At 39.7% G+C, this 13,037-nt stretch overlaps 1 protein-coding gene across 1 annotated transcript; it reads left to right on the forward strand.

Annotated features, from left to right (window-relative positions):
* The first annotated feature begins 238 nt into the window (after positions 1–238).
* On the forward strand, positions 239–10,703 carry mettl1 (methyltransferase 1, tRNA methylguanosine). Its single transcript, XM_061069792.1, has 6 exons — positions 239–454; positions 804–931; positions 1,931–2,115; positions 7,322–7,435; positions 9,047–9,148; positions 10,513–10,703. Exons 1-6 carry the CDS (start codon positions 375–377, stop codon positions 10,627–10,629), a joined length of 726 nt encoding a protein of 241 aa, XP_060925775.1. The 5' UTR covers positions 239–374; the 3' UTR covers positions 10,630–10,703.
* Positions 10,704–13,037: the final 2,334 nt, after the last annotated feature.

The raw sequence follows: 13,037 nt of genomic DNA on the forward strand, positions 1-13,037 counted from the left end.
AAGACTACTAATAACACTGCTAATACTACTACTACTTCTTCTACATTTATTTTTGAAACTTCCCGAACATTTCCTGATACTTTTCTGAGACTTTGCATGACAAAAACTTGGTTTCTCATTTCCATCAGTGGTATGTATCAAACTCAATGACTTAATGATCTGCATGAACAATCTGACCAGAGAAGTGGATCGACCAAACCTGGCAACCCCGGAAGAAGACGCCCGCTGATGACGACATCACTTCGCGACCTCCTCACATGCAGGAAAGTAAACTAGTAACAATCCGAGTGGAAAGAAGATTCCCGTGGTTGTCTCACATTCAGGTGACTGGGTGAAGATTGTCGTGAGTGGAGTTTGAATCGTGCGACTCCAACATGAGTTCGTCGATGCCTCAGAAGAGGTTCTACAGACAGCGAGCCCATTCTAACCCCATGGCTCATCACTCGTTCGACTAGTGAGTGACGTCCACGTGTCTCACTTCCATACCAACACTCACACTGTGTGTACATCTGTCTACACATTCGATACACACACTCCACAGTGTTTGTTTCACCCTCTGTCAGTTCCTGCAGTGTTTTTTCTAAATGTAAAAGAAATGGCAACAACACAAACATCCTCAGAAGGTTTTACCAGCTGTTATATGTATTAGAAGCTTTTATCCCTTCCTAACTTGACTCTCTTTTAATACAGCTACATTATATATGTCTCTTTCCAACCCCCCGTTTCTTCAGAAAGCTCTGTAAAAAGATGTCATGGGAGCTGTTTGTGTTTCTTCACTGTTTTTTCTCCTCTGTCCTCCTCAGTCCTGTGTGTCCAGAGGAAATGGACTGGTCCACGCTGTACCCACACGTCCTCACTGGAGACCGGCCGGAGAAAGAGACCCCTCGAGTGGAGTTTGCAGACATTGGATGTGGATATGGAGGTCTACTAGGTAGATATGTCACTGATCTCTCCGATCCCCTTCAGACCTGAGTGATCTGAAAACCGGTCTGAATGCACCTTAGTGTGTTTCAGTGCTATGACGCGGTTTGAAACATTATTGTCGATTTATACATTTTTGCAGTTGGACGGGAACTCCCTTCTTTAGGACCTTGGACAAGAAAGGCAGTTTAGAAATGGGCCTGATGTAAGAGAGAGCAGATGGATCAAGATTCTTTTTTCTTCAGCAAAGGGCTGAACAACAGCATGTTTAAAGGCAGCTGGGACACAACCAGAGAGACGACAGGTGTTTATCAGTTACAGCATACATGGGCTAACAGTGTCAAAGACTTCCTGTAGAAGACGAGCGGGGATCCTATCTGAGGGGCAATTTGTGGGCCGCAGATGGTGGACCACCCCGGATAGGGAGGAGATTGATATGGGCTCAAACTGATCCAAGACAGCTGAGTGCATAGGAGGGAAGGGGGGGAGATGGAGACACATTCTCAACAAAGAATTTAAGGACAAGTGTATGTAGAATAGGAGTAGTTTTACAGGGGTTAGTGAGAGTATTAAACAATTGACATTTTTTTTAAACTGAGGCCTGTGATAGTTATTGGAGATCAAGTTAGATATAGGCTCAGTTTTTGCAGATTTTACAGCTTTCTGATCATCATATCTGTAGGATTTCATATGAAACTGTAGGATTTCATGAGCGCGGGTAGTGTCGTTTAACCATGGTTCGTAAAGTGCTATAATGTATATGCAGGTTGAGTTAAAAAGGTAGATAAGCTCATCAGCACTGAGAACATCACTTCCCTCCAAGTTATAGAGCACAGAGTCGTTAAAACTGCAGAGAAATGCAACCGAGTTTGACTGTTAGTTATACGGCGGCACCGTAGATGTCCACTTGTTTTCAGGTCTCTCAACGGATGTTAATACCAGGTCTGAACAGGACCATCCACTTCATTCATGGTTCTGTTTCTCTTGTCCACGTGTTACTTTCCCTCAGTGGAGTTATCTCCACTTTTCCCAGAGAATCTCATCCTGGGCCTGGAAATCCGGGTCAAAGTTTCGGATTATGTTCAGGATCGTATCAAATCACTACGTGCCGCTGAACCAGGAAACTACCAGAACATCGCCTGCCTTCGCAGCAACGCGATGAAGTATCTGCCCAACTACTTCACTAAAGGACAGGTAGGTCTGCATCTGTGTGTTTACTGCTGACAGGAAAGATTATCCTGATTGGCTGCTGGGGCAAGAGATTTGCAATGATCTTGCGATCACAGGAATTATTACGATTCATCAAATCATTAGAAAACGTCATGAGAGGTTGTAGTTTGACAAATGCAGCCAGTTGTTTTAATTTGAACTAAGTCATATGAAAACATTTTAAGTTAATACATCATCTAAATATAATTGATTTGATTCATGAGCCCTCTGTTTGCTTTATTATCTCAGTAATACATTGTTCCATTTAGCAGTTTAAAATGTTGTATCGGGAAGAACAAACTAAGCTTTTAAACTTTTTTTTATTTTACACAAGATACATCGGCTCCGAACTCTACCTCTACCTATAGTTTAATATTGCCAAATTAATTTACAGCACCTGCCTGTCCAGTCACTTAAAGTAAATCCACTTACCATCCAATCAGAATGAATGATTCTTGGTGAGCATGGTGGTATAAATACTTACAGACCAGCAGACTGTGAACATTTAATGTAAGAACTACACATCTGACTTCATCTGTAAGACTATAGGGAAACTAGAAATCTACCCAGAGCTGTGTAGATCCTACAAAACATTAAGTTACTGATTTGTGTATTTGGCTGTGAAGATTCCTGCCCACTGATAGTCAGGTCTGATACTCAACTCTTTCTGGTTCATTTAGTGAAAGTGGTGGAGAGACTCGTTGATCAGAACACGGTTTAGTGCACCACACATACAGATCCATCTATCAACAGCCTCTATAAACACAGCATGTTATTGTAACATCAGAGACCATGTTTCACTGAGTAAACCAAAGATTGCTTTTGAAATTATCCATGAACATTTTCCACCACAATCAGTCTGTAAGAAGCACAGTCTAAATTCTAATCACCTCTATCCATTTGGACAGGGTCAGAAATCTCAATCCAACATTGTGGAAAATAAAAACCAAAACTACATCTGCATTGTTAGATATGTTTAAGTAAATTGGGTTAATCAAACCTTTAGGTACCTACTATAGCATGGGTGTGTGTGTGTAGCCCACCAGACTGTTTGATCTGGCTCCAAGAGCTACTCAGAAATACATAAAAATCCTCATGACAGCCATGATTTTCTTTTCTTTGATAAAAGAAAATAACAATCTAGTAGACTAATGTGTCCTACAGGGTGGTCCCTTCCGGCTGTTGGCCTGTCAGGTCACAGTCAGGGTGATTGAGACACACACGTAGCTGTCACGTATAGATCTGGAATGTCACGCTTACTAAGTGATGAAAAAAGGCCAAAGCATCACTACAGCTCAAAACAAGCTAAACTGGAAGAGGACAAATACACTTGGACAGATTTAATGGTCATTGTCAGATTTTGGTTGCGCAACAAGTAGCTCTCACAAGACCTCAGTCTGTTGTGCAGGCAAGTTTTGTTTTTTCTCTCTGGCCTGTGATGAAAAAACAGATATGTGTGTGTATGTGGGATTACTAACGAGCTTGATATGAGAGAGGAATTGTTGTCTCTGCCAGCTATGCGTGCTGTGGCAAGTGCAACTGCAAAGGGGTTATACTGTGCAGTTTGATCATCTGCTAGAACGAAAGCCTGGTATGACATCCCAATAAAGCCCTGGTGAGTTAGCAGAAAAATATAATAACTTGATTATTTTTGTCTTCTACTCCCAATAACACACATACACACACAGACCCTGCTCTTTGTGGAAATGGCAGAGGACTAAATGTTCAAAAGCTTTGTTAGGGTGAATGCTTTAAAGACAGAAACACAAATAATCTGTCAAAACATGCAGTGAAGTCCATCCATACACATACATTGTGTATTCTAGCAGCCTGCAGCCAACACATGGCAACTAAATTATACTGACATGGGTCGATTTAATTTAGCTCGGGTGCCTCCCATTTTCTCTTGATCTTCATTGAGATGTTTGTACACGTCAATTGAAGTCAACCTTTTCTAAATTCAATTGATTCAACATGCTTTGGAAAGGCATCTGTCTGTGTTGTTCTTGGGTCGAATTGACCCAGAGTGTGTGTGTGTGTGTGTGATCATCCGCAAGGACAACACAAGGGTTTTAAGGTCTTGTCAGAGCTTTAACCATAAAAACTGCATGACAAGCTCAGAGAATGAACTGTGTCGGGCATAGATGTGGCAAAGGCTAGTGAAAACTTCTGCAGCGTTGAAGTTTCCCAAGCGTCAGAACGGTCAACATAATAATTAAATTGAAGTGGTTTGGAAAAGCCAGGACTCTGATTGTCATGACTGGAGGGAACCAAGACAATGGGAAAATCTGACTTATGAAAATCGGAAATCTGGGAAAAGCCTGACTTGAACCCAAACCATCATCTCTGGAAAAGAGGTGTCCACCAACCACTCTGATGGAGCTTGAGACGATCTGCAGAGAGTAATGGTAGAAAATCCTTAAAATCCAGAAGGACAAAGCTTTTCCATCACACTCAAGATTAACCAAGGCGGAAATCACATCTAAAGGATCTACAAGGATGGAGTAAAAAGTCTGAAAACAATTCTATATTTTTGTTTTTGATTTTAACACATTTTCAAGCAGAGGAAAAAAAAGAAAATCAGATCCCTTGCACAAACCATAGGGAAAACCAATACAACAAACTTATTTCAGCCAAAAAAGAACGGACCTACTAGTTTACTGAGCAACAAACGTTGAACTGGTCGACCAAGGACAACAACAGCATTTACGATGAAAATAATAATAGCCAGTGGCATCACCACCAACCTCCAGAGGACTGGGGGGGAGGTAATACAAACCACTGTTCAAAGAAGACTTTGAAAACAAATGTAAGGATAGACCACAAGATGCAAACCATTCATCTTCAGCAAGAATGAGACAGCCAGATTGGAATTAACTAAGAAGTACCGAAATTAGCTGTAAAATCTCTGGAATGAAAAGGTCAAAGTGACTGAGAAAGGTTAAAGTGTGGAGAAAGAAGGGATCTGTTCATGGTCTAAAGCATGCAAGCTCATCTGTGGCCCTGGTCAGGCCGTTGTTATTATCACACTACTCGCCTGACCCAGGAAGCATTAGGGTGGAATTAGAAATCTGATCACTCAGACACGCAGCCACAATAAACCATTTATTTTAGCAGTGTGAACGTAAATTTGTACCGAGCCCGATTGAGGGACCACCCACTCAGCTGACATACTTTGACCTGCAGTTTCTAATGAACCGAAAATACTTTTACATTTTTACACAATATCAATATTGACTACCACATATTGATTTTCTATAGTTTATTTTTTAAAACATGTGATGAATGGAAGTAATTGCTTCCAGAACGTGCTCACTAATCTTTATTGTTAATAGAAAACCTTGATGTCTGCAGCTGAGTCAATTCTTAAATAGACACCTTTTGTCCGCCAATTGTCAGAGAAATCTCTCTAAACCAATCAGGAAGAACTTCACCATGCAGCAAGACAGTGTCAAGTATGTGAAGCTCAGCTGACATAGATGACGGCGACAGGACGTACGCACGTCTTACAAAACGTCTTAAGCGCGCTCCCTAAACTGCAATGTGTAACCAAACCTAATATGAACAAATGTAAACAATGTCACAAAGACATGATGCTTGGTTCAGACTTCCAGTTGTGACATGTCCTCAGCGTGGCCCAGTCAATCTGAAGAGACAACTGAAGAAGGAACAAGCAGAGAAAAAGTGTCACAAATGAAGAATGTTACGGATTGATGATGTCAGCAGGTCACAGGCTTTATGCATCTATTATACACAAGGGTTATGCAAACAAATATCTAATGTTATTTACCTTAAGACAAGCTGTTGCATTATTTTCTCTAGCCAAAAATAGAGGAGTATAATACAAAAGGGGCTATATCTCATGTTATTTAACACTTTAACATATACATGCCCGTAAACCTGAATATATTTGTATTGCCCAACAAAAACAAAGAAATTCGCCTTAACTCACCTTTTAACTTTGGAACCATGTTTCTAACTACAGGTGTGTTAGGTTTGTAGCATGTGGAGCAGATGGACTGAAAGAAAGTAATGAAGAGCAATTATAAATGCAGTAAACGTATAGTGGGATTGTTGCTTCTACAGTTATAGTAGTTATACTTTCCTCAAGTTTAAATTAATTTATACTGATTGTTCAATGAATCCAGGATTTCACAACAATGGAGTCATTGACTGACACGCCAAGCATAGCATCAGCTGAGTATGGAGCGGCGTAAGACGACATTTATCCGTTCCAATTAGCTGCGGTAATCTATGACTTGTCGAAATGCGCATTAGATTACACAGTGGGCTTAGTGTACCAGGGTTAATTTAGGTACATTGGATAAAAAAATTCACCTCAAACGCCCTGGGAGAGAATAAACTAAGAAATGAACAAGGGACATAAATGGCTGTAACACTGACACTTTTATGGAGTAAAAATTATGGAGGAGTTTCATATTAAAACACATGTTTTATTTATTTAATTTTAGTATGCCGTTTAAAACAATAAAATGATATGGCCTCTTGCTGTCATGCCAAGAATGGAATTAGTTGAGAGGAACAAGGGCTCTGGCTTGAGTTTGCATTAAGGTTCTACTCATGCATTCAAACTGCATTACTAAACTTATATTAAAATACCAAAGATGAATACTTTTCCAGCTGCAGCTTTAATGTTACTTCCTGTTCACCAGCCAGAAGAACTGTCGACCACCCAGACTAATGCTAAAAATACTTTCCGGTCTCACAAGCATGAAGTGTTGAAACGGCATATTCTACAGATCTGACATAGTCTTTTTACCCTTCTTTTTCTTATTTTTAGTTCGGTTTGCAAAAAGTGTTAGGGTTCTTCCATCAGCACTGATGGGGGCCCTGAGGCTGCAGCAGTCCCCATTGATTATCCCCACATCTCTAATAATAATAAAATAATAAAAAGTCACTGGAAAGATTTTTAATGTATCATCCAGACAGACAGAAGGACACTTGTGCACTTGTCAAAGACCTGGGGAACTTTGTGGGAAAATTCCACCTTCACACTCCATGGTGCTTAACATCCAACAACCATTTATTATGAGGGCCACATTTAAGTGAAGACATTTATACATTGTAGAGCCACAGTATCAAAGAAGATAAAAAGCCCTAGTTCTGATCTTGTGTGTTCGAACGACACAAAGTAATGAGATTAATAGAAGTCTGTCTTTCTTTCTTTCAGCTCAGTAAGATGTTCTTCCTCTTCCCTGACCCTCACTTTAAGAAGACCAAGCACAAGTGGAGGATCATCAGTCCCACGTTGTTGGCAGAGTACGCCTACACACTGAGAGTCGGGGTATGTATATGAGTAAGACACGCTGCAGCTAGTGCTAAATAAACTCAATCAACAATACTCGATAACTAGATTGGATTGTATTTGGCTGCCACACTGTTTACCCCTGAAACTGGCATAGTGGTGAGTAGATAATAAGTGAATTTTTAATTTTCAGTGAACTATCCCTTAAAGTCCCTGTCAGAATTTATCTCTGGACACTCAACTTGGCTGTAGGAAAGATTATGGCTACCTATGTCTCTGCCTTTGAGAGATTAGGTGGCATTTTCCAGTGTTCCCTACTAGTCTAGTTCATATGCTTATATTCGATCATGGTATAATTATTGTATGGTTATTCTGAGACTCCGATAATCATTTATAGCTATTGCATGGTTCAGGTCTTAGATTTAACTCCTTATGGTCTTAAAAACTCTTATCTTTAACTCTGTGTATATTGGTGTGAACTCACTAGAGTAAAATGAAGTGGGTGGTGTGGCCTGCAGCTGGCTGCTGTCTGTACACACCCTGCTCCGGCCTGTCAGAGCTGTCAGAGCCGCAGAGGGACACTCGAATACGACTTGAGCACTAATGGAGATGGTGGGAAACAATGGAGGGCTTGTGTGTGAATTAGTTTTTAATGTTTTTTTGTCTGTGTGTGTAGTGATGTGTGCGTTCTACGACAGCCTTAAGCTTAGGAACGCAGCCATTAACTGCACTGGTGGCTGGGAAGGCTTTACACAAAATACTAATTTATTGAAACAGTTTCATATCAAACTGAACATGAGAGAATACTTTATTCTGTTTGTCTGTAGCTCACATATCTCAAGAACTGTTCAACTCCTTGCCTTCATACTTGTCATGTGAATTGTTAATGGTCCAAGCTAGTGCAGTGTGGAATTTAGCGCAACACGATCTGTTTTCAATATTCATAAACTTTGCATTAAACAAAGGACCTGCAGCAGCGATGCTGGGACTCATCAATGTAACAATTAATTCTCAGCTCTGCTTTCTGAGTCGAACTTCACTGAACAGCTCTTGTGCAGCAGCGTTGGTACAGCTTCAGTGTTGGGTGGGCTGAGTCAAGCAGCTGGTCATTACTTGCTGCAGCTCACTTACTAACAGTTTCAGGAAGAAGCTGCCACCAGCATCACCACAGACCAAACAAGCAGCCCATTCCAAACAGGCCATTGCACTAGTATGTAAAAGAAATGGTAAAAGATGTGTGAATATCTGTGCAGACAACGCACAAGCTAATTCTGGCTTCTCTAGGGGAAAAAAACATATGCGCCAACATGCAATAGTGTGGAAATCTGTGCCAATGCATTTTTCTAAGAAATCCTTGTTCTAGTTACTCTATCTGTCCAGCATGCAAAGTAAACTGCAGGGACACAGGTGATTAACCTCTGTGCTGTCTGTAGGTTATTTTTATCTTTTTGGCACGGACCATTGCTCTCCTCACTCTGCAGCTGCTAATGGTTGAAAAGGTTAAGTTGAAAAAAATTGTATTTAATTTACCTTATCAGAGTAATGATTTTATTTGGCGATTGATAACATGATCCATGTCTAGATTAGTCTTATTTATTCCCAGACGTGTGTTACTAACCTCCCTGTGTTTGTGTGCTTGTGTTGTGTCAGGGTTTGGTCTACACAAACACTGATGTGGAGGAAGTTCACCTCTGGATGGTGAAGCACTTCACGGAACATCCACTGTTTACACGCATGTCTGATGAAGAGCTGGTAAGTTAACGTGGAGCTTTCCCTCGCTTTGTTTACAGGTCATGATGACAGCATTTGTTAATCTTCTTGTTGGAAGAAAAGAGGTCAAGGTCCTGATCTGAATTTTTGGGAATAAATAGTTTGACATTTTAGGAATTGCACTTCTCAGTCTCTTAGTCAGCACATTAGATGAGAAGATTAAAACCACTGTCAAATGTCTCTATTACACCAGCAGCTAGTAACTTTAGTTGTTATAATATACCCTGCCAGATGTGGAAAGAACTTTGGGTTGGGTGATAATACATCAATTATTTTCATCATTAGCAACATAACAAAAGTAAAATACATATAGAAACAAGAAGGAGGTAATGTCCTATCTCACCATGATCAAGAAATTAAATAAATTATGTGGGAAACACTGCAGAGAAAGAGAAACAAAATTCTCATATATGCCCATTTATTCAGATCCACCAAATTTTATGGGTTCTTTCTTTACTCATACTGCATCCTTCCACCACTATTCATTGTATTCCTTCTAACTAACAGACCAAATGAAAACATGACCTTGTTGCTCATAATGCTGATGCATTGTGTAGGCACAATGAGGAGGCGTAACATATAATTGATTGATCAAACTCAGAAGAGTTTAAAACGACAACCTTCACTCTGGATATTCCTATCACATTAGTCTTAATATCCAACTATCAATATGGAATGATGTAAACATTTTTAACTTGGTACAATATTTGGCCATAGAGGAGCAGACAAATTTCCAGGTCTGACTTAGTCTTAGAAAAATCCAGGTATTTATATCAGCCCCATCATCAGCTATATTTGTGCAGAAACTTTCATTATCATCACAGCAGAAATACAACTTGGTTTGTGACGTTAGCAATTATAACCCTTGACTCTCTGAACAACATAAAATGAGCATGGCGTTATCATAGAGACGAATGGAAGAGGTTGTGGCATCTCTCATATCTAAAGTTTGAAAGTTGAAAGATTACATATTTTGTTTTTACAGATTAAACTAATAAGATACAATTTAAATGTTCATTAATAAGATTCAATGATTGGGAGGTTGCCTTTTTTAACCTTAATCTTTTATTTAAACTAAGATTAGCTAATTATGTTTTAGGCTCTGTTACATATATAGAGATTGGTATCATTCTTATCAAACTATTGGCAGCAAAGTAAGTAAGCAGAGTTCTCACAATTTCAATTCTTGCTTTTACAAATTTAAACTTAAAAGGTTAAAAGTAATGTTTTAAACAAATATGAGATTAATAAATAATAAACACCATGTTTAGTAAGTTTTGAGAAAGTGAAATGCATCTTTGAATGTGTATGTGTTAAATTAACATTGAGAACCGTTCTCTTGGCAGGTCGGGGACGTCATCACCAGTCGTTTGGGAACATGTACAGAAGAAGGAAAGAAAGTGCTGAGAAACGGAGGGAAAAATTTCCTGGCGGTCTTCCGGAGGATTGAGAATTTTAACTAAGACCAAACACTTTGGATGTGCAGGAAACTGGAGTCATGGTCTTATACAGTCATTCAGACCTGATCTGCTCGCTCTGTGGAAATGGAGGGGGGGGGGTGGGGGGGGGGGTGTTTCCCAGGCAGATGAACACTTTTTTTTCCCTTTCTTTTTTTTGATGAACTTCTGCTTCATTTCCTGACAGAGGATTTTTTTTGTCACGTAATTTATGTCCTTCATTCACATTCACACAGGATCTGTATTCAGAAAAGACATGTAAGCTCTTGTCAGAAGCTTTTAACTTTTTTTTTCAAAGATTATAAATTTTTTCATTTCTTTTCGCTGAATTGACGGTGATGATTTTTATATTCCTGTAAAACTGCAAATTCAGTTTTCTTAGTAAATCAAATTCAGTGTTCATTTACACAGTTTGTAAAACACAAAATCACTTGTTTTAAAGTTGCATCCGTGCCCTAGATTTGAAAAGAACTTCAGGTTTAATACAGTCTGTTCTAATAGACCTTCACAAAACAGAGCCTCTGTGTTTTGTTTTAATTTGAAAATAGTTTGAAAATTACTCAAATATCCATGTGAGGCGGGAACTATAACTTCATGTTAATAAAAGCAGTGTTGGTGGCTGAATATGAAATGTGTTACACATGGGAGTTTACCAACGATCTACAGTACATGTTTTTCTTATGGAGTCATTGCCTGGATTACAGATAAACCAGTTTGCTGTTGCTCGTCCTGAAGGAATTAATGTGATTATGTGTAAAGAGACTTATAGATAACTGAATTGTACGTAATGTAGTCTAATGTAGTTAGATTCACTCACTTAAATACCCTTACTGACCACAAGTGATGTTGCTGCAAGATTGAACATGCCCTTAAAGACTGGTACATTATGTCTGGTGTTATGTGCTCATCACGTCTGCTGAGGATCTTCGTCAAGTTGAAGTCATGATTATGATTTTATTTTACAGGTTGGTAATTTTGTCTGTCAGGAGTTTAGAAATGGGACAGTGCCGGTTTGACGCCTTTTTGCTGCTGCAGGGGCTGGTGATCACAAACAGGACAGCACATGCCCTAATGACAGAAACCTAGACTCTGGAAAATTGAGAGTAATTGGAGCACCGATAAATGAGAAGTCACACTGTTAATTTTAAGGAACGTTTTGTTTTATTCTTTGCTCAGGTTTTTCTGCACACTCAGCAATACAATAATATACAGTGTGTGGTGGGCAAGAGCTGAACACACTGCAGCCTATGCAAAATAAACCTCAAAATGACATGATACAGAGAGTAGCATGGATCTCAGTTGAGTACATTTCATGCTGCAACAGGAGGTGGGGACTAATGTTTCCTTGCCGCTCTGATTCCCATTAAAAATAAGTACTTAAATGTCCAGTGCATAAGATTTATGTGAAAGGGATCTATTGGCAGAAATTTAATATAAAAAAATCCTAGTAATGTTTTCACTAGTGTGTTTCGTCTAAATTGTACAAATTATATTCTTTACCCTAGAATGGGCCCCTTTATATTTACATACTTTATATTTATATCCGGAGCGGTTTCTCTCTACAGACCCCACCTTGTGTTTTTAACAGTAGCCCAGACTGGACCAACTAATCACCTTTGGGGTTTTTATGACAACAAAAGGTGACCACAGGTTATCTATCCTTCATGTTTGGAAGAGGAGGATGAGGTGAGGGGTATTCAGCTGCAACATGCAACTTCACCACTAGATGTCACTAAATTCTACACACTTAACCTTTAATTACAATGATTACAGTCAAGTTAAATGTAAAATGTAGCCCACATTGTTACATCCCAAAACTGATGTCGGCCCCTCTTCAGTGGTGTTGGAAAATCTTCATAGGGCAAGTTCCTCATGGTCTTAATGCTAAGCTAAGCTACCCAACTCTTAGCAACACCTTTACACTATAGTATAACAAACGTACGAGTGCACTGATATAACTCTGAACGAAAAGTCTTCATCCTCCCACACTTGTACAAAGCCTTTACTACAGTTAACCACCGAAGCCGACAATCTGATCTGAGGATTTGTTCGCTCACCAGTTTCCCTGTAGCCGTCCTCGTGTGTCATGAAGAATCTTTTTGAACTGAGTCCACTGAGGTTTCTGCTGCTCTTCTCTTTACAATCTCTACAATCACATCACACATGTCCTACTTCTTTTCTTGCCACTGGCACCACACTGATGCTGTGGTTGAGGCTTATCTTCGGGTGTCTGCCCACCACTTCAAGCTCAGCCTAAACCAGCCTGAGCTGTTGTACTTCCACAGAAATTCCTTCCCACAGCTTCAACAGACCTGGTGAGATTCAACACGACCACATCAGAGTGGCTCAGCAACCCTGCAGCCCGAAATGCAACATCAAATCCTTTCTTACTCGGGATTCTCAGGTCCGGACTA

Source organism: Limanda limanda, chromosome 4 (assembly GCF_963576545.1).
Source record: "Limanda limanda chromosome 4, fLimLim1.1, whole genome shotgun sequence".
Classification (NCBI taxonomy): domain Eukaryota; kingdom Metazoa; phylum Chordata; class Actinopteri; order Pleuronectiformes; family Pleuronectidae; genus Limanda; species Limanda limanda.